Source organism: Polyergus mexicanus, unplaced genomic scaffold (genome assembly GCF_030449975.1).
Source record: "Polyergus mexicanus isolate NDT 795.1 unplaced genomic scaffold, iyPolMexi1.0 SCAF_17, whole genome shotgun sequence".
Lineage (NCBI taxonomy): Eukaryota > Metazoa > Arthropoda > Insecta > Hymenoptera > Formicidae > Polyergus > Polyergus mexicanus.
The window spans coordinates 6,616,036-6,643,958 of record NW_027223337.1 but is presented as its reverse complement, the minus strand read 5'-3'; the positions used below and the strand labels follow the sequence as shown (position 1 = coordinate 6,643,958).

The window sequence follows — 27,923 nt, the reverse complement described above, 5'->3', positions numbered from 1 at the left end:
AAAGGCATGCTGTTGCATTCATGGAATTTATCGGATTATGCAAAATGTATTAAAAATTAAATAAAAGATTATAAATTAACAAAAAATACGATTAGATAATATTTCATACTTTATTAAATTATTAAAACGATTAATTTGGAAAATGATACCACAATTTTGGTATGGTATAAAATATTGTACTTTAATCGCCATTTCTTTCGTATATCCGTAATATCGTTAACGGATAAATTCTGAAAAAAGGCAGAAACAAAAATTCTTGCAAATATAAACTTGAAAAACAAGTTTAAAAAATATATATACATGAAAAAAAAAACAGAAAAATACAAAGAGTAGTCGGATCTTATCGGATAAATTTTTCACATAAATGGGACTATTTCAGCAAGCAGCTATACGCCTACAATGAGAAATTTCTGACCAGTCGAAAAATAATTCACAGTACGCGTCGCATAAACGGAATTCTCGTTTCATGACGCGTATTTCTCGTCGCGAGAGATAACACGCGGTATATTTCCACTGGCGTGCGAGGTCGTTCGTGATAAAACTCCGGGGCTAATAACTCGCAGTGATAAAATCCGTCGACTAATAATGCGCGAAACTGCGACAAATTCGAGGCGTGCTTTTGAATTATTATGAAAAGATCGGCTCTCTGAAAATTAAATCGGATCGATTAGTTTACCGTCGATCGCCATCGTTTTCACATCCTGAAAAAGGAAAAAAAAAAGCTACTTATGGAGGATGTGTGCAAAAATTGCTTTTTCGGAATTACTCGTTCAGTGTAACGATTATTGGAGACAATTTCACGCACCGATCAGAAATTAGTTGTTTCAGTGTAATGATTATTGGAAACGATTTTATCGATTTACTGATCAAATACTGTTTCACATAACTCTACTACTTGATCTCTTTATTTTTTTCAAAAGAATATCATATTGAATAAATCGCGGGAAACATTGCTAAACATTTCAATGAACTAAAACTTGATTTTGAAAAACGATCTGATTTCAAAACTTTCTATCGGAGGGCTTTAAATATCTTATAAATCTTTTATTACCAAATTTATGCGAAAACTTTTTTCCAATCTTTCACATTATAAATATAATTTTGTGTCTCTTGTTTATAATAAATATTTATAACCTTATTTTTAACTCATAAATCTCTCTTTCTTTCTTTCTTTCTTCGTATATTTTCGCTAAGCGAGCTTTTAAATGATTTATCGACGGATAAACGTATCTCGTTAATAGGATTCTTAATTTTCCCCCGTACGGCTAAATAAAAACAGTGCGTCCGAAATATGCCAACCGGAATTAAAGGTTGAACCGAGCTGGATTACACAGAGTATCCCGTGCCCCTTCACGAGAAGCTTAGCATTCCGTAAAAATAATACGGCTGAGAAATCGCGTTTCCCATGTCGTCCACTTTAATCCAGTAATACAGCTCGAGAGAGCGCGAAGTCAGCCTTATGGTCCAGCGACGTTCAAATAGCGCAGATGAAATAAATGAAAAAAGTACTGACGTTTATGCAAATGCATTTGTTCAGTAGAGCCTGTCATATAATAAAATATGTGTCGGAAACTTACTTTTGGACATCTTTTACTTTTACTTTGCAAGACGTTACCTATAAAACGCGATTACATAAGTCGTTTGCAGCTGCTTTCAAGATTAGACCAAGTTCCCTTTCCGGCTTGCATTCGTTCAAAGTTAACGACTTCCATGTTAAGTAACTTTCAACTCTCTCTCTCTCTCTCTCTTCAAAATATTTCAAATATTGTTTGTAATAAAAAAATATTTTTTAGGTCAATCTCAAATATAATTTAATAAAGTTTGAAAAATTGCCTACTTTCAAAATATTTATTTAAAAAATTAAGATTATAATACTTCCAATTTTTTTTTCAAGTTGACAAAAAATATTTCAAAGAACCTGGATGAGATATTTCGTAAATTTATATCATTCATAAATTTTTTATGGTGCAGCCCTCTTCTACTTTGATAATGTATTTAATGGGTGTATACCACACGTTTATATATCTTCGAGCAAATTAATTTACATGAAAATTAAGTGCGCGTTTGCAGGCCTCAAGAAATATTTTAAGGTCAATTTATATTCGCGGTAGCATAACCAACAATATAATATCTTTTAATAGAAAATGTATCCGTTATCATTCGCATTTAATATATATATATATATATATATATATATATATATATATATATATATGATAATTTTTTAGCAATATTTTGTTATTAAAGAATGTTTATTATGAAAAATGTTTCCGCATGGCTTTACTTTTGATGGCAAATGAGTATAAATATACAGATATGAATTCTAATATAAAGTACTTAAATACCGAATGTGAAGATCTTGTAATCTATAATAATTTAATTTTATTATGACAACTTCTCCATTTCATCATAAGCGATAAGTCTTTATAAGATCTTTACAAAAAATGCACCAAATAAGGAAAATTGCCACAAAAGTGAATGTTGCAACGTCACGTACAAATATGAATTAATCTTTACTCGCGTTTATCTGGATTTTATCCCTTTTCTTGTCTGTCAGCACAAATAACCGCGTATCTACCAAAGCGTCGACCATTATCGTCGTTTCTCTTTCGATCAAATGCATGTGGGGGATGGCTGGCCGCGAGAGCTCTTTCGCTCAACTAATGGATTTCACGAATTAGACGTCGCTATACAAACCATCATCGTCAATGACGACGACCGCCTTAACCTCAAGAACCGACGATGTCTGATTAAACACGAAGCAATTCCCTTAAAACGGCGCGCGAATCCGGCTATCAATCCCAAAAAGAGGGAGAGAGCGGTGTGTTTATCCATTTTATTCAACTCGGCATCCCCCACGAAACTTGTTTGATTATATAAGAGCATCACGGTTAATGAAATAATCTGATCTATATATTTTTCCAATAATTTTCGATTGGAAAATAAAATATGAGCAAAAAATGTTTCACGTTTTTTTTTCTCTAATACATCTTCCTATAACAATCTTTAACAAATAACAAGTTCACAATAATAATTTCAACAAGTAACAGATAAGTTTGCACATCTTCTCACGGGATCAGAGTCAAATTACGCTTGATTTATAAGAAAGCTCTATATTTAAATGATTCTTATTTTATTAACAATATACAATATATAAAATATTTATAATATGCTGGAAATATTATAATAATTAATTCTATTTTTCATAATTTTAATGTGCAGGATATTTTTCTTTGCGAGTCTATTTCTTCGAATATTTCCGATCATGACTCGCAAACTGTCTATCTGAATTCGATGCAAACTATCTGATACATATTCAAACACGATAATATCGGCAACATTCAAATTACGTATCTAATCGCGATTAAGTCCGAAAGAGAGGCGAAAACGCGGACAAATATAATCGTGATCCCGATTCGTCATCATTAATTACTCAAAACACACGCTTGCCCCGGCCAGTGATCGGACGTGCGTTGACAAACATGTTTAGCAAACGCACACAAACGCCCGCCCGCAACTCATGCGGGCCGATTTTACCGAAGCTACACTTCCTCAAGCATCGTTATACAATACATTCGTCGGCGACGGTTATTGATGATGCCCAATGCCGATCAATCCGATGCGATACGTCACCCTCCCTCAGATGGCCCGCGATCGCAATTACACGAACACGCCGATAAATTATTATCAAGCTGTCTGTCATCCCCATGAAACTATTAATTCAGTCGCGCCGGTGCATCGACGCGCCGATAAATTGTCGTAACCTACCCCTCGTTCTTCCTCCCCTCCCCCTCCACCCTTCGCTCCTCCTCCCTCATCTACCTTTACGTATATATTTTCTTCTATCAATATCGCGCAGCGTGTTATTTAACGATCGGCCGTTTAATGAAAATTTTCCGAGTCGAGCGGAGCATTTATCGATTCAGACAAGATTTTGATACAACCGATGATCTATATTCGTTTCAACAACATGATGAAGATTTTCCGGTCACCCATCAGAATGTCGAAGCGTTTCTCGATAGATTTTGAAATGCTCGCGATACCTTGTGCCTTTTTCAATACCAATCTACATATCATTTGTAATCTTATTATTTTGTTGTTTTATTATATCGTCCCCGAGTATCGATAAGATAGAAAATCGTAAATGCGTACGCGCAATAATCTTGGAAAATTCTCTATACTTTTATTCTCTATATACTTTTGTATATAACGTGTTAATTATTTCATCGATTTTTATTAATTTGTATCGTATAAGTTTTTTTTTTTTTTCCTTCGATTATTACAAATCGATACTGATATTGCAAAGTAAAGAATACTTAATGTCGATAATTGTGATATCCAATTATGAGAAAAAGTATTAACAGCCTGTCAAATTTGTGCGTTATTAAGTAATAATCATTTTTATAATATCTAACTTTTATTATTAAATATAGTTTAATGATAAAAATGTCCGATAACCATTACGAGATAAATTAATCTTTATATCCTTTCGAAACACACATACAACATTGTTAATAATAGGAATACAAATGACCAAATATTATTAAAATTAATCGGCAATTATAATATTCATTTATTGGAAATAATCTAATGTATTGTACAAATATTTGGTTTATATTAGCGCCATAATCATGCATAGTCGCCATAGTCGCTTTGTCTCGAATCTCCTCTCACGATTACCGGAATCTGTTATACTGAATAGTTGCATTCGTAGCTTCTCGTGCCAATTTTGTTAAAGCAAGAATGAGACAAAGAGAGACAGAGACTTTTTTACGACAAAGCAATCGGCACACTGATTATTCTGCATTGAGATAACATCCTCGTTTTAATTAAAGCAGTTTAAATATATACAGAGCATGTTAGATATACAGGGTGTAACAAAGCGCCCGTTTTTTGAGGAAACAACGCATTTTCGTGAAAAATGTTTCATGCAAAAGTTGTAGAGATCTAAGTGGCGCATTATATAATAATATTAGTATGACCTTGAATAGCACCATCAAGGTCATATAAAAATCACTTTGAATTTTTTAAATAGAACCCCCTATTTTTCATTACATATTCTTGTAGCTCGAGGGCTTTCCAAAACACTATAATAAAGTATTATTTTCATTAAGTACTTTTTGAGTTATTTTATATTTTAATCTGACATATTTTGATGTAAAAAATTAAATATCTCGTAAAACATTTAGTTTTCGATAATCTTATCGTAATACTTTTATGTACAGAATAATGAGACAAATCAATTAGTATAAAAAAAAAAATTGTTTTTAAGAAAATTATTTACAATGGTTTTTTTTTTCCACTAGTTGATTTGTCTCATTATTCTGTACAAAAGAATATACGGTAAGATTATTGAAAACTAAATATTTTAAGAAATATTTTATTTTTTATATAAAAATATGTCAGATTATAAAATATAAAATAACTCAAAAAGTACTATAAATAAGTAGCTATAAATATTAAAAGTCAAACTAAGAGAAAGTATTTCAACACTAAACTAATAAGGCCATTTTTTTTTTTTTTTTTTTTTAGAAATTCGGTTTTAATTTAAGTTGAATTTTACGTAAATTTTAATTGTCAGATAATATCTAATCTAAAAAATCGAATAAAGTCTTTCGAGATATAAAATAAAGGAATGTATAAAACAAAATTTTCGTTAAACAAAAACTGACTTGATTTGTCAAACAATGATAGCTAAAGATTCTCGATCTGAAAGCGCTGTTAGTAGAGGTCTTTATAAAAGACCCCTCGGGGCTCATCGTCCCTCTGCGTAAATATACTCTCTTCTGTCGACATAATCGAGAGGAAAATACATTTCGGCTCGTACACGGGGAATCCAATCTTTCTTAGAGCAAGATAGAAGGCCTTCATGAGTGCCTCGCAATAACGTTTCTTATATTTTCAATGCTGACTTTTCTAGAAGTATGTTATTATTTTTGTGGAGAGAAACATGTTTTTTCGAAAGATTTTCCAAAAAGAAAAGATCTCGTTTCTAATGCGAAAGCAATGCCTCTATATGAAAACAAACCTCTTCTTTCAAATTGATTTAAATAATTTAATAAAGTCATAAAAATATGCGGGACAAAATATTATATATTTAGATATCAATAAAACGTGTCAAGGAACAAACTGTTGGCAATCGAGTTACAACTATCAAGCCTTCCGATGGTGAATTGAATTTATAAGATGATAGCCGATTTCTTTCGACAATATTGTAGCCGATATAAGGAAATTTTTTTTGCAATTATTCGCCTCTCTGTTTCATCCCCGAGGATTTTGCTGATCCGTTATCCCGATATCCGCTTTAAGAAATGCTTTAAAATGCAGTCCAACGAGTCTGAGATGAATATAACAACGAAAGATCCAAAGGTATACATGCTTTGCGAACCGTCTGTATAAAAATCGTTTGCGATAAAAATTACTATAAATAGTTTTGTATCATGAGAAATCACTGCGTGAGAGTTATAGACGAAATATACATTTGTGCAAGTGTCGGATAATCTATTGTAATTCTCACGGATGAGAAAAATGTGAAGAATCAAGTACTAGAAAAATCATCGAAGTTGTGGCAGACGCGTCATACGGTGCCAATATGTAATTCGACAAACGGTCTTCTCTCGGATGTGTAATAAGCTCTCGCACTTAATCCCTATCCGTAATAAAAGAGCCTTTCAGTGCTTTTTCATTCGCGAAACCCTTCGGAGTGCACCGGATGAATGTGTACGTCTTTCAAAAGTAATTGAACCTGAAATTAATCGCGATTGTACGAGGATGAATCGTAAACGATGGAATTACCATTATTCCCATTTCAATGGAGAGCCATCAAAGTTCTGACAGAATTTATCGCGATTCCTATAAAGCAGAAAATTATTTTATGGTTCAATGTATTAGCGTATATATATATATATAATATTAATAGAAATGTATTATCGATAGCATTAAAACTTAAAAATATATTAATACGTCAATCAAATATTTTAATAATAAAAACACATTTAATAATATAATATTTCGACAGTAGAGCGATATCTAAATAATAGCTTTTCCCTAGAACGTAAACAAATAAAATATACATTTCATATATAATGCATCTTTTCCGATATCAATTCATCGACATCGATCGATTCGCGCTTGTTGATTTTGGTCGCGTCAGATGAAATTCAAAGGAATATAAATCGACGTACGAATTATTATTATCCCGATCCCTAGTGTGTGGCTTGAAGTTATGCCAACCGAGGCATAAAACGATCTCTAAGATAATATATAAGATAGAATACGTCAAGAATTACGACCCGCCCTGTCGCTAGCATGCTACCATGCTTGTCGTTTTGTCGAGTGGATTGAGTAGGTATTTTTTCTAGGGAATTACTCTTTTTTATTGATTAAACTTGGCTTTTAATATTTGTATAATTTGTAGTTTCACTGATTCGATTAAACCAATTACGAACATTCTTTCACAATTCTTATTATTGATTTTGTATTGTCATACTTTCAATCGTACTACGATATGATGATTGAGAATCATGTTAAAAGTATGACAATATAAAATCAATAATGAGAAACGCGTTGAGAATTTTTCTCCATGTTGCCATCCAACGAATTTCTCGTGATTCTCAATCACGCCGTAATACGAGATCGGAAGTAGGACAATACAAAATCAATAGTGAGAATTATGGACGAATGTTTTATAATTGGTTTAATTCGATCAGTGAAACTATAAACTACACAAATATGAAAAGCTAAACTAAGAGAAACTGCTTTAACGTTAAAACATTAACGCAATTAATATAGACTCAATTTTGATCTAAAAAATCAAATTCTATGTAAAAATTTTATATAAAGTTTTTTAAAAAATATTTATTCTGAAAAATCAAAATTAATGCAGAAAATGATTCATATTATTGGTATAAATTTTAATTTTTTCTTCAGATTATTAGATCTAATACGGCCATTACTACTTAATAAGCCGATTGCTACGATTGCAGAATTATCAGGCTCATAATGTCGAAACTGGAGTGTGTAATGAGAGAAAAATATTCCGTGGAAATAATCATCAGCGCGCGACGTAATATCTCGCGGAAGAACTTATTGTGATTATCGAGCGGACAGTTCCCGTGATTCAATTAATTATCGGATGGTCCGAGCGGTTTATTACTTTTCGCGGGATAACGGTGCAAATTGTTTCCGGCGAACATCATGTTGTTCCTTAACAGTTTGAAATTCGTTCGTCATTTTTGCGGACAAAACTTTTGAACTTAATTTACTACGTAAAATATTTCGCTATACTTGCTTACTTGTAAGTAGCTTACGAGATCCTTTATTAATGAAAATCGATTATTTCTTGTTATCGCTCGCACAAACGAGTTATTATTATGTGTACAAGACAAGCAAATAAATATTAACGAAATTATCAGTCGCCATCATTTTATTATGTAGTTATTTTGTCTCGATATAATCGCATATCGAATTAATCCGTAATATTATTTTCTCTTCAAAGATTACGTAAAATTATATCTTTCATCGCCTAGAAAATTTTATATTGGTGACTTTTATTATAATTAATGATTGCAAATATACTTATCATTTTAATAAATTTAGCATATGTTAATCAGAGTTCTAGTTAAGAATAGTGACTTAAACTATATAAGAGTATACTATATTATGTATCACTTTTTAAAGTATATTCGTGTACATATACAGGGTGAAGCATTTATATTGAGATACCTAAATATTTAAAAAATAAAGCAAGATAGAAAGAAATGTTTTAGACAAAAATTGTTCGGTTTTAAGAGGGTCATAAGATGGTGCCATTAGTTTGACCTTGGGTGGAGGCGTTTCGGAAATTTCAATGTCAATCTTGTTTTATTTTCATTACACCAATTGATGTCTTTCATTTTTTGAGCTTAAAATATTAAGGTAATATTATTGCAAAATAAATAATTTTATGAGATATTTCATAGTTTATGTAAAATTATGTCCAAGTAAAGTAATAAAGTATAATACAATATATCTCGTAAACTATTAAACTTTTGGCCATCATACCCCTATAATTTTTTATGCAGAATATTGCAAGGAATCGATTTATGTAAAAAAAATTGGGATGTTTCCATAAAAAAAAATAAAAAAAAATAAATGACATTGAAATCTCCGAAGCGCCTTCACCCAAAGTCAAACTAATGGCATCATCTTATGACCCCCTTAGAACCGAATAACTTTTATCCGAAACATTTGTTTCTATCGTGTTTTATTTTTTAGATATTTAGGTGTCTCAATATAAATGCCCCACTCTGTATATATATAAAAGATAATTTTAATTATTGCGTATAACATATCTATAAGAAAATCTATAAAAAAAAAAAAAGTTTTGATTGGGACGGATGCTGTTATAGAACTTTTAATTGCAAGTCCCCGTGAACGAGCCTTTGCAAGTTATCGGTTGAGAATCGCTGACATAGATGATACCAGATATAGCCTCGAGGTGCAATTCCAAATTATCGCTAGGGTGGGGGTAAATACAGCGAGGAACAAGAGGGCGCGTCCAATCTCCCCATTTAATCGTCCTGAAGAAACAACCTCGTCAGGTTCAGCCGGAAAACCATTTATGTAGACATCGTCTTTCCGCCCTTGGGGATCCGAGGGAAATAAGAAGGATAAACAGGACGAATTTTATATCAGGATAATGACGCGCTGTGCTTAATCTTTTTGGCAGAGTCATGTATGTATAAAGTGAAACGATTCTTTTATCGTTAAATTCGTTACATGAATTTCTGATTCCCAGCTCTTGGTTTTCAATTAATCCAATCTCCAGCGAGAGTAATGATCCGTAATGATTTTGCTTTTCGCAGGCGACATTGAAAAATTGTTGTTAGGTCGATGAATTTGTTATAATGAGATAAACAACGAAATTAAATTCCGATAAACTATATTTTATTTCTTTTATAATATAAATCGTGTCGTAACATTTAGGTAAAATAAAATTCCGCGGATAGAATAATATATGCGAAAATGGCGAGAATATATTGTAGATGCGAAAGTTTTTTTCTATATAAAAATATAGATTGGTTCGCTTTTTTTGCTTACAGTTATAAAGTAAAATTCATCCACCACGCTAGTATATTTTTTTGAGTCACCCATATATATCCTTCCGTTACTTTAAACCTATATCAAATGATGCAGGATAACTCGTATAAATTTTTTTGCCGTACTCGTATAGATATCCTAAAATAAATTTCCTCTTTGATCTGAGCTTTTTAATTAGCGGAGGGGCTTCCAAAGTAGCCATTGCATCGGACCGAGACACAAAAAGTAAAGAAAGAACATATAAGGAAACTGGATGCAAGCGAGATAAAAGAGAGATGGACAAAGGAAAGGTGGAGATTGCGCGAAATAAAGGCGAATTTATTTCTACGGATTCCTATTTACGTCGCAGGCGAAAGACTCCCAGCAGTATTTCGTGTATCAGGGCGCTGTCATTTTTATTTTCGCTCCCTCGCGCCCTGCGAGAGCTGGAGAGCGTAACGAGAATCGATTTGCTGGAAGCGGTTCTTCGTAATTTTCGCGACGAAGATCGCGCGGCGCGGCACATCATCTTCCGCCAACGTCGTCATTTCCGCCCCGCGTTATTTCCTACTCTCGCTCTTTTCTATTATTCTTTCATTTAATCGCGAGAGAGAGAGAGAGAGAGAGAGAGAGACGGATTTTTCGCGTGTCGATTTGGCGAGCGCCGCGAATGAGCTCTCTTCTGTGATTGATATAACGGGGCAGGGTGTGTTATCGCGAAACTCGAGAAACTGTGCGATTTCCGATTCGCTCGTGCGCGACGACGCCGACGAATCGAAGATTTCAATTTCGAGACGAGATGATGGAATGAATCGCGACGCGAATGAATCAATCGTATATAAAGGTAATATGAGAACGGGGTCTAAAATAGAAAACAAGGGAAAATTAAAATTTTGATTGAAATCTGAGTATTACGAAATGAAATAATAATAACCTCCAAGTAAATTAACAATACTCTGCAATAATAACTGAAATTCTTTTTATTAAAAGAATAGCGATAATTCATCACGAGAACCTCTGTGTAAGTAACATGTTGATAAAATGATCACATGTTTGTTGTATAAAGAATACACTTAAAAATAAAATAATATAATAGTTACAAAAATACAGATATCAATGAAAATCTACATTTTATTTTGAAGCAGAATAATAATATTCTTCTTCAATTAAATCAGCCAAGCTTTGAAATAATACTTTTATAACTGCGATAAAAAATATTAGATTAACGATAATCCATTTGTCTCATAGTTGCAAAAATATTTGCGCTTAAACAAAATGGTTTATATCATTAGAGAGAAAGAATACCCAGATTAGTTTATGTAATAAAGCGGAATAAAGTTGTGTAATCGAGAGAAAGAAAGAGAAGAAAAGGAGAACGTTTCTCGTATCTCGAAACAGTGGTTAAGTGGGGGGATGCAATTAAGCACGAAGCGGCAGTGCGGTTCGTTCGAGCGCGGCACGTTTTTGCCTCGCGCAACGCGAGGAAGAAGATTCTTGGCGTCACTCACGTTTTTCTTGAGTCCATTCAGTTGCTTCGAGGACTTCCACCAGGTCAGGATCGCCGCCGGCTTTGAACCGATGCTCTGACATCTCACATCATACATCCTTCCTGCCGATAGGATCTGGTCCTTCCCCAAAATTTCCACTTTCAGTGGTTTCACTGCAAAAAAATCATGGCAATAAATACGCCTGTTTTATATATTAAATATTATAATAATAGAATGTACTTTTAATTAAGAAAACGCTCCAACTTCGCCAAAAAATTTACAGTTAAGAAAAATTAGGCACAATAAATTTTATAAATTAAATTTTTTTTTTTTTTTAATCTTCGTATTTATAATTACCATATGAATAAAATTCGCTTTACCGTCTCAATAACATGTTTTCATTTATTCTATATTGTCGAGAAAAATCTGAAAATCCCTCTGTTTATATCAGTAAGCCCAATCTAATATAAAATAATTTGTCGTTTACACAACAAGGATGGCATTTCAATGGCAATCGTGTACAGTTCGTAAACATGACATTTACAGAGTGTATAGACGCTCGCTTTTTTGATTTCCATTCCGCTTCGGCCATTACTTCCGTCCCTATCCGAGAATCCAGCGTTTTTGCAATATGCGGTAGCGCATAACGAGGACGACGGCGATCCAGCGAAAACGGCGAAGGCGGAAAAGAAAAAACGCAGAACGTGAAAAACGCGCAAAAGAAATGCCAGGGGATAATTAGAATTCAGTCCGTTCGCGAATTTCATGCCGCAAGTTCCTCCTCTCTGTCAGGCATTCTCCGCAAAAGTTCCCGACCGGGAGAAAAGGAAACGTAGATCGATGGCGACGACGGAAGAAAGAGGGAAGGAAGCGAATAGATCGAGGAAAAAAAATGGAATCGGGATGAAAGGGAAGAAGAACAGATCGCGAAAGGAATTGGGCTGAGAGGAATAGTCCGTATAATTGAAGCTCGTCATGAAAGCTGCCGAAAACAAAGGCGGCCCGGGGAAGATTGCCAAGTGCGAAATTCCCGACAAAGTTGAGATTTCATTTGCAAATCAAAATTCATGTCGTCAGGTGCGCGGACGACGCGAAGAATTCGACGAGGCTTTTAGTACCTCTCCCCCTGAGAACTGTCTTCCTTTCATCACTTTAGTCTCTTCAATATATACCCGGTCTATCTCAGTCAACTTTTTCGGTTAACTGCGTTAAAATCTTCTAGTTCTTCAAAAGAACATTTGAATTACATCGTATTATTAATATAAATTCATATAGAATAGTAGCTATATTCTTTTCAAGTTTATAAGTAAACAAAAATATTAAAAATTGTGCTTTTAACAAAAACTTTAAATCTTTAACGCCGAGATATTTAATGATGAAAGTTTATTAAGAACTGAAAAAATCATTGTTCTATTTTCATTAATATTTAATTTTCTATATACACTACGTATTTTTATTTAATCTATATTTTTATGTAATAGTTTTTGAAATTTATCGTAAAACGTTAATTAAAACTATATGCGTAAATAATATCATTTATTCATACTCTTTCAAATCATATCCTCTTATTAACTTGATAACCGAACCCTGTCAATTTTGAGAATCTGCCTAGGAAGAGAAATTAATATTATATTGTATATCTTTCTATTATCATGTATACTATACATATATATATGACTATATATGATTATAAAAATTCTACATTTTGTATTATAAATAGAGATATTTAATAATTTTGTTATTAATAGATAAAACTCTTTTCGAAAACGTAAAATAAATACATTTTTTATCATTAATTCCACGTGATTCGTTTATTTTGCGTTTTCTTCTCTCTCCGTTTGTACGATTCTTGTGAATTCCTTTTCACGAACTTATATTCCTAATCAAGCATCCTTTCAGAAATGGAAGCGCAAACCCGAAGACTCATCGCTTCCTTGGGCGCTTAAATGAGCCGCTATTATTATTCACGCGCATGGAGTGCCTTTAATCGAGTTACGAAGCAATTCAATAAGGTATGCGTCGTTCGCGCGTTTATCGTATGACTTCTGAAAACAAAGTTCGAGGAGCTATGCCATTTTATCCGTTAGACGCTATGGGAATAACGCCCGAGTGCGTTGCTTAAGGGGCTCACAAGAGGCAGTGAAGATGTTTTGAAATCTAAGATAGGAATTTTTTTATAGAAAATTTCTGACAAGAATTTTTGATGATTTTACTTAATGAAATATAATTAAATAAAATAATATGCTAGCAAAGAAATTTCTTTCTAGCCTCTATCACACACACATGTATTATAATTAATGCAAATTTGAAAAATGGAAAAGTTCTCTATAACTTTGTTTTTAAACCTAAGGTAGAGATTAAGACAGTGATCAGTTTAAAAATTATACTTAAGTTAATTCTCTCCTTTTCTTTTATAAACTTTATATACTTAGTCTAAAGAAGAAGTTAGTTCAACTTTTAGTCGCAATCTTATTCCAGCTTTCTCGGTGACTAAAAATCATTAAAGAAAATCAATTTATTCGTTTAAAAATTAACTTTGAATTTGACTTCGATCGAGGTATTGCAAGGGATGAGACAATTTTCTAATACAAAGGGAACGGAAAATTAAGATTTTTGTACTGAAAAAATTAAATCCATCTAATACCTAATAAAGAATTCAAAAAATAATATTCAATATTTCAAAATTCAATTTACAAAAATTTCAAGATAATTTCAAATAATTTTTATCTATCTTTTTTATACGCTTTTTTAAATCAACATAAAATAGATTATTCCGTGTTTACGGCATATTTAAAGTTAAATATGCTCGAAAAGATTGAATTGATTTCAATTCTAAAACAATTCTCGCAAAGAGCGTAAAAAGGTGAAGAAGAGAAAGTCAAATGGCGAAATAAGGGTGGGCCGGAAGGGGTTGGCTGTTAAGTGGCTCGTTCGTAGGTAGGTTAAAGTCGGTTGTTTCGGGAACGATTGAACATTAGGGAGTCGTGCGTCGCAGATCCGTATGCACTGGTCCCGCGAATCGCTGGCTTAAGTGAAATTTCGCCGAGACTCGCGATACGCGATTCTAAATGATATTATTGCCATAATTTGGCAAAGCTGCAACGAGCCCCGTATCGTTACGGTCTCGTCGGAACGAGGGGGTAGTAATAGATGGGGCGGACCTTCGTTCCTCGCGGGTCTACTTTCGTATTCTGGTTCTTGCAAACGCCTGTAAACGAGGCGACAATGTATACGATCCTCACAATACGGAAAATACAAGGGAATATACGAAGCATGCGGCGGAATAACATTTGCCAGGAGCCTCTGGATAAACTAATTAATTCCAAAGAGGCGAAAAATCCAACACTGGAGAAACGAATTACCGACGAAATATTAATCCTCTTATGCGCGAAACGAGAAGATATATGTTTATTAAACAAATTTTATGTATACAAAATCTCTGTGCAATGCATTCCATATTTTGCGTATTTTACATATTTTGCATATCATAGCTTTTTACTTTGTAATCGACCTTTGCACGCATTTCTCTTTATAATCTTTTAATTCTTAACATTGTTTAAAAATCAAAATTTTTATAAAATTAAAATACATTCAAAAATATATAAAAATTTTTGTCATATTTAAAAGTTAATTTTCAAATTAATGACCTATTTTTAAAAACTCCATATACAATAAATATTTTTTTTATCTTCAAAGATAGTGGAATAGATCGTAGATTGTTCAGTGATTGATCATAAGAATGTCACGTTGGACAATGTTGCTAAAGAGATTTGATGTCGTAGCATAAAAAAGATAATTCGCGTCGGGTGGAAGGGAAAATTATTAGCCCTCTCTCTCCCTCTCTCTGCGGGTTGAGTTATAAGGCGCAAGGAGTTACATTCTTGAAGTTCACTCGTCTCCAGAGTGAGCTAAGCCCTTCTTCTTCTACTGTGCTGCCAACGGGAGAGCACTTTCGAGAGTTGTTACGCCGTGTCTGCGACTTGGCGTATTCGCAAGCGCCACTGTCATTTCGTCACTGAAATCCGCCACTCACCTGGCTTCGTTACGAGATTACTTTATATCGCGACTTCGAATTGTCTGTTCAACGGATCGATAGCGCAATTGTAAAACAAATCCGGATTGATACGGAACATCCCGTATAAACAAATTACGAAGTATATTTTGTTTCCTAATCCATCTCGTAATGCTGTTCATTTTTCTATTGCTGTAAAAAGCTTGTTTTACCATCGTATATAATTTGTAAATAAGTATTTTAATCAATATAGTGTAAAATTGATATATATATATATATATATATATATATATATATATATATATATTGTAGAAAAACCAGGAAGATATTTTCTAACAAAGTTAATTCTCAAAAATTTTCTATTTTTATAATTTCTGAATTTTTATTATTCCGTAATTCAATAGCAGAATTGAAATTTTATTACAATTTGTGTGTGTGCTGGAAACTAATGAGTTTTGTTTTATAATCACTTTTTGCTAGAATCCTTTATTTTTGTCAAAGAACGGGAATTCGAAATTTCGCTTACACTTTTGATATATTACTCCTTTAACCATTTATAATCGCGTCGTAAAAAAGTTTTCAATTATATACAATTATAATTACAATTTACAATTATTACTGGTATTATTGCTTATTCACGAAAAGCAACGACAATGCGATCGGTAAGATCGACCTTAATGAGGAATTTCTTTTGATGTATAATATTCGTTAGGTCTCTCTCTCTCTCTCTGTCTCCCTCCTCGTTACTACTGGCGAGCATATAATCGCCTAACTATCAAGGGGTGCATTTACTACTTTCGTTAATGCTCGTAACTATAAAAGACTAATGAGCTTCGGGCGCGCAAAGTTTACGCGGGCCGAAGCGGCTTCATTAATTTTCTTACTAATTAACCGGGGACGCCGATCGCAAGAGAGGTACGACGAAGGAGATTTTTGCCGAATGGAATTTCTATGTCGGCGGAATGCCCCCGACGGGAGAGAAAGCCGGAGGACTCTTCTCGGCTTGTTACTTAACTTGATTATTCTTCTGGAACTCGCGCAGACTACATTCTGTTCGGAATCAAACGCCTCGGTAGAATGAGTCATTAAAAGTTGAACAAGTTCGCGAAGCGATCGCCTCGCTTTTATTCCTCTCGCAATGTGTCGATTTGCAACGTCATTGAGAGGAAGTTGGGGTGTAGCGATTTAAAATATATTCGCGATAAATGAAGCGCGCTGATGTTATTGTAGAAAATCTATCAGTGAGATATATTGGTATGTATATAATATATACATATATAATAGCATTCTCTCATAATGCTTCTTTCTCCTGCATTAACAGCATACAAATGAAGATTTAGCAATATTTATTAATATAGTCTCTTCAATTATATTAATTTAATGTTTATTGTATTTAGTATTAATTTATCATTTATCTTTCAAATTCATTTATGCTCTGCATTTATTACGCAAAAAGACGCAAATGATTAAAATTATTAAAAATATATATTTTTGCGCAAACGGCATTATATTCAAGCTTTCAGTTCCTGCTAAATGGGCTTCTTTGTTTAACTTTACCGTAGCATTTCATATTTCTGTTTTCGTACATTATCCTGATCGATTTCACGATGGTTGAGCGAATCAGTAGCGGCACTACGGCATCCCTGCTGATTCTGCAGAAAAATATATCACAAGATAAACGATGAGTAGAGACAAGATAAAAGAGAACGCATTGCTAAAAATAATAAAAATTCATAGCGGTATGTTGCTTCAAGATATTATATGAAAAAATATACAATATTTTCCTTCAGCGCGGCAAGTTCTGCTAAGAACTCAATATTCCCCGCTCTTTTGTGCCGCCTTGCTCGAAAGGAACGCGAAACTGCATAAATCGAACCCATAATCGATAATGTCTCATAAATATGTAAAATGATGTTAACCTGCCCTTAAATAACTGCAAACAAAAAATTTATAATTAATAATCGCGCAAAAAAAAAAGAAAAAAAAAAGAAAAAAATACATATATATAAACGTAGTTCATAATTATTGTCATTTATATTGTCATATAAATTACTCATTAAACAATCCGTAATAACAAAATGTGGCAATCCCTCTTTTGGCACATCCTATATAATTCTCGTTTCTAAAAATAAATTTGCCGATCGCATTCTTTACCAATGTCGCCATTTTCATTACGCGGAGTTATCGAATAACGATTAACGACGACGAACCATTCATGCATAGGTCGAGGTTTTATCGCGACGACGGCATGAAAAATTAATGGAACACATCGGGCGCGATCCCGAGTTCTCAACGGCAATCCATTTCTCGACACTGGAGTGTACGCCGATCTCGTTGTCAACCGCGGAAATCGTTTTCGCAAGTCGATCGACTCCCGGAGGCCCTTCAATGACTCGTTAAACTTTCGTGCGATCGTACGATTGCGATGGAATATCGGTTCGGCGCTATTATGCAGACAGCGAATTCTCGCGCGCTTCTCCAATTAGCGAGGAATCGAAAAGCGACAAGTTGCTGAGCGAATTTCGATTCACTGTACGATACTCGATCGGGGGAAAAACGAAGCAATCATGCTTCAATATTGAATCTAATGCTACGTCAATCGAAATCCATTTTTGTAGCGTGACGTTAATATTTATATTCATTCGATTGTAACTGTCAAACTCTTAGTATTATTTAGAAACAGTTAGTCCGGGTTATGTTTTTTATTTCAGAAAATTTATATACATATATATATATATATTTAGAAACTTATAGAATATTCTAATTAAAATATAATAAAGCTTTAAATAATTGAGATATTAATCTACTTATTATAGAATTTCAATATATAACATAAACATTATGAATAATATATGTTTCTTCGGAAAATATTGATTTAAAATAAAAAATAAAATAAAATAAAAAGAGAGTGAATGTCTCTGGCAAGAATTTTAATTCTATATTTTAATTCTACTGTAAAAGATGTGAAAGTATCTCGCTCTTCAATTAATTGAACATTGTGTTCTAAATATTTCACGATCGATACATTCCTGTTTGCGCTCTCAAGCTTTCTAACATTACGCGTAAGTAGCCTCTACGGTAATCTATAGCAAGCGGACTCTTTGCATCTTCCGGTTCGAGACGGCTTCCGGCGATTTAATTTAAACTTGTTTATCTGGCGTACAAGTTTCTTGTCAGATGAATCTCGAGCGTGTCGATGAGCTGCCACGCCGCTTATACTATTATGAATATTAATTTTCCATCCCAGCGACTGTCATCGAGGTGACGTGGAAGAAGAGGGATATTTGACAAGATTAAAAAGTATACGAAATGTAAAGCAATTATTCCAATCGCGAGAAATGTGAAATACATGAAGCGGGGGAATGAATTACTCTTTCGGCAATTATTGTGCCATAAATTACTCACATTGTTACATTACGATTATAATCTATTAAACATTACTTGTAGTAATTAGTTTCTCATCATATAAATAAAGTAATAATGTGTGCAAATTAAATTGAAATTTAATCATCAGAATATTGAATGATTTTGTAATTAAGTGTTGATTTTGGCACAACAGATTTTGTTAAAAAATTGCACATTGAAGTAGATGGCTTCTAGGACAATAGATAGATGCGAAAGATCATATTTCGAAATTTTTTTTCGCACATATATTCCGCGCATACGGCAAGCAATAAATAATTCAACCGACTCGACAGTTTTCAATTTTTGGAGACGAATATGATATCACATATGAATGGCTGCAATCTGTTTGCGTTTGAGCCTCGTTCGTTCCCAGTCGTCAAATCCAACAGGAATTACTTGGCGCCGATCAATTAAAATGGTCGCCAGTTGTTCTTTGACGAACCATGGATGACCAATTAGTCGATGAAAAAATGGAAGGATTTTTTATTTCGTGCATCGCTCAATTTTTCGAAATCTATTTTCGCGAAACACGGTGGATTCTGGTAAAATCTGATAAGCCAGATATGCGTTATCAGATACTCGCGTACAAGTTCGTTGCACTGTCAAATGCTCAAATATTTTTCGAATAACTGCGCTAGAGATCATTATCCTCTTTCAAAAAATTTTCTTGATTTTCAATGTTACAAAAAAATTACCTTACTAATATATATTATTAAAAAATATAAAGAGATGCACTATCAATTCATCTATAAGAATATCATTAACATTGCTAATATGTCCTTAGTACAAAAAGCTCGATCTGATACTCGATACGAAATGCATAAAAGCGCGCATAAAGCTTAAAGCTTAGTAAATTTACTTGCTGATAGCAATTTATGCCAGCTTATATTTATAATTATGACGATGTATTATAATTTTACAAGTAATGAGTCTTCATTATGATTTCCGTGCTCTTCAAAATAATTGTAAACGAGTTATTCGCTTCGGATTCACTTTGCGGCCAAAGGTAATCGCTTGAATCGCAATTTTCCCCGAGTCCCCACCGTTGTTTCCGGATTAGGGAGATGGGCAGAGGGGAGCGAAAAGTATACTACGTATATTTCCTTTCTACCTCTGTTTTTCATGGAGATTAATCGAACGTTGCCGCGTTCGCATGTTGCCTGCGCCATGCGTCCGTCGCATTTCGAAGCGATTCCGGAAGTGGCGTTATTAATGACATCGTGGGGTTGATTGCTTTTCGACGAAACCCCTCCCTCTCTCTCCTCGAACTTTTCCTCCCTTTCACCTCTGTCTCCCCATTGTAATCGGTGAAAAATGTTTCAATTTCGTCTCGTCCAAAGTCCGCTTTCATTTACGGGTGGGTCGAAAAAGAAAAAAAGAGATCCGGACCAGACAAATCGGATCTCGAGCCGGTTAAATATTCGCTATATCCTTTTTGTCGCAAAAAAATATTGATATCAATATACGGAACGAGCAGGAAAGATAGAGGACGAGAAAGAGGCGAGAGAAACAGGCATCGATCGAAAGTATCGTGGCGCGCCGATATTGACGGGCTTTTTGCATATTCATAATGCGGCTATCGTGTTTCGCGAGTATTCGAGAAATTTGGAACATTCTCGGGAAAAACATCCGGCATTTTTCTCTTTCGTACTTGCGTAATAGCCGAACGTGCGAGCGAGTAATTCCAACAGTCGTTGTTTTACGGGCGAATAAAAAACCTCTCTGACGCGCGAAAACCGCAATTCCCTTTTGTACTATATATAAAAAAAAAGCGCATTGGAATGAAACTTCAATACACTACAATGGTAATTCAGGTATTTTCGTGGACTTGAAAAGCTGCATCGTTATGGACGATTATTTAGAGGCATTAATATATTCGTCTTAATTAATTTAATATTTCTTCTCACTCGTACTTTTACTTACGTTCTTCTCGTTCGCAAGTGAAGAGGAAATATCTGTCGCTTGACTAGGCTCGCTCTTTTCGAAAAAGAACCTGTTCCGCAAAGAGCGGGTCGACCGAATGCGATGCAGCACACAATTAGCGTTAATTGGAATGAGCGTACTCACTGTTAAGCTCGATGACAATGGTGGTGGTAGGTGGCTGCGCTAATTGAGTATTATTCGCTCGGCAGGATAGTTTGGCGTGATGATGTCTTCTTGTGAGAGCCTTCAAAGTCACGTTGCTGATGGTTACGACATTGATCTCCCCGTTCGGATCATGCGTTTCTCGAATTTCAGTGAATGCATGAATATTCTGAGACTCCAGATACCAAAAGACCTGCGGTCTCGGCTTACCTGCACATATAAAGCAAAATTATAGTTAGAAAAGTATAATAAAAAAAGCGAGATGCCTGTATTAAAATCGTAAAGTTTTTACTATTCAAAATTTCATTATCTCTAAAAACTAAATATGAAATTATAATAAACTTACAAAAAGTAATGTAAATAGCGTAGAAACTTTAAGATATCGTAAAGTATTATAAATTAGTACAATATATAAAAAAATTCATATAATTGAAATTTTATTAAATAAAATTTCTTTAAACGCAATATATTTAGTGTTATAATTTAAATAAAAAAATATTCTATTCACGCGCGAAGAAGATCTATCCAAAAAATAATATATGTATACATATTATTTTTGGAAAATATAAAAAGATGTAATTATTATGTAAATATTATTTCATATATATATAAAAGTATATTTCATATTATTATATCTGTTTTAAATTATTTAAAATGAAATTGTTCCGAAATTATTAATTTATATCAATTATAAATATTAAGGGCACAATTATTTTCCTAACTGAAGTCGAATAGAGAAGCTTATAAACCTATTTGTGAAGCACTTGTAAAATCTCTATCAAATATCAATTAGCATATTCGACAAGCTTTGACGATTGTAACATCGAACCTGGGGCTGAAAAGGATCGGACAGCGGGACGTATCGGAGCTGGCAGGATGACGACGCCTGCCAATTACTCATTACTTCTCCGCCAATGAGCCAGTTGACAGCGAGGGTAATTCGAGTGGCGCGTGTCCCGAGGGCCGCGTCGTGGATGTCGCCGTCAATCATGAAAGTGGACGGGTCTCATTCGGCCGAAACAACGGCACGAAGGCAGGCATTCCGCGTCTCCCTCAAGGGATCGCTACCTACCTACCTATCTACCTACCTACCTACCTACCTGTGGCTCACCGCCACCGACTGTTACGGCTAATTATGACTAAAGGAGACCACAAAAGCGTGCACTTCTGGGATAGAACTGCAAATGCATCGCAACACGTCGCTTCAATGGCGTTGCGCTAATTTACTGTTGACTAAAATAGCAAGATACACTTGTTGGCCGGAGATGTAAGGAAGCTAGTAAACTATCAGACGGAGACTATAGAGAATTGTTCGTCGCGTGAGAGTAATTGTGAATGGCGATTGTAAATCGTAGAAACAATAATAAACCAGCTCCGACAATTCAGCAGTCTTGAACTGATTATATATTTGATGTGAGTTTACGGGATTATCCTGCTGAGATTTGATGTGAGTCTACGGGATTATCCTGCTTATTTAAAATGGATGTCCTTTGAACTTGCACGCTAATATAACTGTCATGTACGCGCAGTAATTTTGGATACTATTCTCTAGCAATTTTTTTGAGCAAAAGATTTAACTTTTTTTTAATAGCTTTTTTTATTTCTTCCGACAATGTATTATATAATTTTAGTAAAATACAATTTTTTTAAATTTTACACTATTAAAATTTCAGATGTTAATTTCCGTAATTTAATATACAGATATAACTTGAAAAATGAGGGAGAAACAGTTTGACTGTAAAAATATTCAAAGCAACTGTAAAGTTGTAAAACTTGAGAATTCTTGCGGTAAATAATTTTCGATTCTAAAGTTTTACATATCATTGCACAAACAACGGCGTATACCATCGAACGCTGCACGATATTAACGGATACCCGTTTCCTAATCAACAGTTATTCTAGATGAACCATCTGTCTATCTAGTTCACAGACAGCTATCTGTGTTCTAGCTGTCTACATAGATATCTATCCAATTAAAGATACGTCTGTATGTACATTGCGTGCGTATACATCTTGCCAAAAGCGGCGATCGTTGACACTGACAGTTAGCTAGAACGGTAATAGTAATTAGATGCAGCTTATTTACTCGCTTAGAGCTCTACATTAATCCGGAGACTCGTATTTGCATAGAGACAGCGCCTAGATACAATGTTAATATTCTGATATAATGCATTTAATCAAAGATTACGACAATTATGTTCCTTTTCTCTTTTAGAAATTTTTTTGATACAAACAAATGTAAGATATCGAAGATTAAAAGCTTGTCCGCGATTTAGTTTTCGAGACTATAGGATAGATAATATACATTTTATTATATTTCTATATTGAATTTCGAATGAAGTCTATCTCAATAAAAATTCAACTTGAGATTTGTGTGTCAAATTATCATAAAAAAGAATCGAAATATATTTAATCATATTTAAAAAAAAAAAGATTCGTAAAGAAAAATTTAACAACTGTCAAATCAAGATGTTTATATAAAACTGTTATATTTACGTCACACATCCAAAACTCGCATTTCTACGTGACGCAGAATGCTTAATCTGCATTTACTTGCAATGTTGCAACAACTGCAAATGTTTATTCTCATACTGTTCTTAAGAGCGTGAGTGACATGGATTTGCGTATTTTGCGAGACAAGCTTTACTGAAGCATAAAATAATTTATTATAAATGCACATTATACGAGTAAACATAACTACCGGAAATACAAAAAGAAACAAACAGATAATCCTAACACGCGCGTTATAGCGAGACGCGCATTATCTACAGTCGCGTTAATTTCTCGAGCACAATACGCTGAAATCGCATTAATTTCCCGGGCTATACGTTCATTAAACAATAACCAGGAAATGAACAAGAGACTCCCCCGCTCCCTCCGTCGCAAAATCGAAGTTATTCTGCGCGTTCAGGAAACGCGTCTGTTGCGTGCTGGATGACCCGAGGGAAGCTTCTAATTAATGCGCACATTAATGCTCAAAGTAGTGTGTATATATATATATATATATATTTCTCAATATAATAAAAATTGATGTTGTTCCTATAAATTCATAATTTTTCGCATCAGTTTCGCGCGAGTTTTCATCTTATTTATTGATGGTTTTTCCGTGTACACATCTTTCGTATTATAAATATTATATAAACTTGTTACACACATATAACTTATTTATAGCTATATATTAGCTACATGTTATATATTATTAAAATCCATCAAGATTTCACACATACACATAGGCAGAGAAACATAAAAATCATCCGCGCTTGATCGAGTTTTTGTTCAAATCCAAAAATATATTATTCGATAAATTTGATTTGCAAGAAAATTTTAATAACGTAGTTGATATTCAGGAATACCGTCTCATGCGTTTGCGACTTCCATCTCGTCTCTCGCAACATCGACAATTTCGAACCGTCGCGCGATAACCAAGCTCCGTCTCAAAAAGGGAGCGATAATAAGCGTTCATTAAGTTCTATACTATAATTAATCCCGCTACCGTTTCCATTGTTCCCCGCGGGATAATTTGCGCGCCGTCCCGCAGGATACAAATATATTCTGTTAGTGGTATCTCGGAGGGCTTCCCCCCATTCCGTTTCCTCTCTTCAGAGCGCTTATGATCGTACGAATCTCGTGGTCGTAATGTATGAAACACGACGTATACAGCGTGATTATAAATTCTTTTTCAAAAAGAAATATATCGAAAGACTTATAATAGACTTATATTTCCCGAATTATGTGCGGAACTAAAAATTGAAAGCTTCTCGCAAATTAAATTTTACATTCTGTCAAAACTTGTTTCTCATAACGTTTCTCAAATAATTGTTACTCAAATAGAATTTTAATTTAAATAATCTCGCTGCAATGTGACGTGACGTTAGCGCAAATTTAAGATCACTCCTTATATACGACTTTAGGTTGTATTTATGTGTGTCGAATAAAAAAGAGCGGCACGGTTATTATTACGGTTATTATGACTTCTGTTATGCCGAATCACACGCGCGCTCTCGGAAAAGCTCGCGTATTAAAAGTCTCTGCGAACTAAACTCATTACCGTACTTACTTTTATCGCGGTACTTACCGCAGCGTATTTTTATGATGTTACGCCGTTTTAAACACACCGTTATCGCGTAAACACATCGCCGTCCCAGTCCTCTTGCTCTCGTTAAGAAACATAAAAGAACGATGCACGGTATATTTTTGCACGAATACTTTTATATTGCGAGTATATCCGTTTTCCGGTCGCCGTCTCATTTTACGTTTTCAGCAATTCCTCCGCCAAACAAATTTCTCGCTCTATCCTTAAGTAATCACGATAAAGGGAAACAATAATATACGTTAATGCGGATCACAAAGTTCTCGTTATTGCATCGCAAACAGTTATTACATTGCAGATAGTAAAATCGATAAATGAATAATATTATAACGAACCATCAATTTAATAAAATGCTAGCAAAGTTGTAGCGATATTAAATTGCGCCGCTGTGAGCATCACAGATTAAACTTTAATCGATAACCACGAATTCAATCAAGCTTCACACAGAAAGTAATAAATGCTCTCAAACTCTCGTCAAACTTCTTACATGTATATATATCATATACTTCGATATTCAATCAATTTTTTTATTATTGACGTAAAAAAAAAACACTCATATTTTTCGAGTAGTGGTAAAGACAAAAGAGGTATAATGAAGATACGTAAAATGTATAGGCACCTTCGGAAATACGAAGAAGGGAATAAAAAAAAAAAAAAAAAAAAAAAAAAAAAAAAAAAAACGTTTCACAACGCGAAACCAAAAAAATGAAGAACGCGAACAGGGGTGGCGGAGGACGCGGTTATAGCTGCTGGTCGTGTTAAAACAAACATTTCGCCCCTGACTAATGCGCTGTGACGCTGTAAAATTGCATTCGATGCCCAACGCCGACATCGACAATGCAGCTGCAGCCGCAGCAGCAGCAGCAGCAGCAGCAATGGACAGGGGTTAGTCGGGGATGAGGTGGTGGTGGAAATACACGGTGTATTGTGCGGTAACAATACGCGACAGAATGAGCGGTCGCCCTGCTTTTCGAAGAATATATCCACAGTCGAAACGCGCAGTCAGTTTTAAACGCGCGAGGTCGCGAGCTCGCGCTTATGCGACGTATGCAAGTGCTCGAAATACGAGTAGAACCGGGTCAATTATTTTCAACAGCCGCGCTCGAATTGACGAGTACAAGGGCGGCATGATTGGAGAAGGGCAACACGGAAGTACGCAGGATTTCGCGCCACGATGTGAGGCGGATTCTGCAGCGGCATCAGAAAGAATCGGTTTTTACATCGAAAACGTTTCTTTTGTTCCCCACGGAGCTTTTATTTATTTAAAACAATTGCGACTGACTGTTTCTGCAAATTGAGTTTTAGAAAAACCGTTATTGTTCGCGCGTAAGATTTGTAAATGAAAGTTTCTCTCAATATTTGTGCGGGTACAAAAAAACTTATGTACATACATACCATACATGTCATGTTATATTTTAAAAATCAAATACCTCTTATATTTGATGAATATTTGTACCGTGTAACAGACAGCTAAATAAAATTTTATTAACGTAATATGTTCTCTATTCAAATTAAAAAAGTTTAAAAAAGAAATAGAATAAAGTCATAATACATGATCTTATAAATAGGTATATGAAATGATAAAAAAATCACAGATCGCTGTTGAAAATGTATACGGAATATATTCAAATTTGGTGGATATTTTCTAGTAATCGCGCATCATTAGACCTTTGTGACAAATTAAATATAAAGTTACGGAATATAAGTTTATGCTAGTTAAGGACAAAGTTTCCTCTCTTATAAAACGTTCGCAGAATGCAAATCTGCAGGCATCATCGCGTAGTAGTTTCCTTCAGTGTACTCTCCAAAGTTCTGTCGATATTAGGAATTATAGCCAATGCGTTATGGAGTTTGAATTTCTCCAAGATACACCGCGCGAATTTCCCAGTCCCAATCATTTTCAACCTCAAAGCGGAACGAAAGAAGCATTACCGCTAAGAATCGCAAATATGAAAACACGAATCTCTAACGGAGCTCGAGTTGCTGCAAACTTTGCTACTCAAAAGGTGCGCGTAAAATATTAATAGTTAATTTATTTCGTCGTTTCGTATTTTAAGAGCAGAATAATTTCATGAATAAAACAATAAAATTATTTCGCTTTGAGACAGATGCGATAGAAAGAAAAATCTTTAAAAATGTCACTAAACTCGACATCATATCGATATTAACTTTCTCTTCATTTTTATATATTTTCTTCATTTTTGTCATATACTGATATAATGTCTTAAATATAATATTAAGAATGCAGAATGTAATTATCTTCAAAATTACATATGCAAAATAAATTACTGTGTCTTTTATTGGCAGAACTTTGTAATATTATATTCTTTTTCCTTTGAATTAAATTTTATAAAAATATAGTTTGCTTCAATATATATTGAAGCAAACCATATATTATAATATAAATATAACTTTTTAGAAATAATTTTTCCCTCGAGTCTTTAAATAATGATTTTTTTCCAGCAGAAATATCTTTTACACAGTCCGCGGGGATTTCGCAGGACTAACAACAAAGACGACGCTACGAACTCGACGAGGTCAGCTCGCGTACGCGATGGTATGTATTTTGCAGGATTTTATGTCACAATAAAATAAATTAAAACTCATCGCTGCCGCGCTGTTCTCTCACAAACCAAGAATATTCCATACGATACAGATTGTTTCAAAAGTAAAAGATTTAGAGCGCATTTGTAAAGAAATAATATAAAAATAGCAACGTCGTCTATCTTTAACTTTTTAATTATTAATTGAAAATGTTGCTTTAAAAATTTTTAATTATAAAAAA

The 27,923-nt window shown here is 34.1% G+C and overlaps 1 protein-coding gene across 4 annotated transcripts in view; it reads right to left on the bottom strand.

The window, feature by feature from the left end:
• LOC138940677 (nephrin) overlaps window positions 1-27,923 on the bottom strand; it is a 224,172-nt gene that overhangs the window by 73,912 nt on the left and 122,337 nt on the right. For all 4 annotated transcript variants that reach the window (XM_070309785.1, XM_070309787.1, XM_070309784.1 and 1 more), the window contains exons 6-7: window positions 21,031-21,258; window positions 11,568-11,719 (exon numbers count right to left, since the gene is read on the bottom strand). In XM_070309785.1, the coding sequence (XP_070165886.1) occupies window positions 11,568-11,719; window positions 21,031-21,258 (380 nt within the window). The remainder of the gene's footprint in view (window positions 1-11,567; window positions 11,720-21,030; window positions 21,259-27,923) is intronic.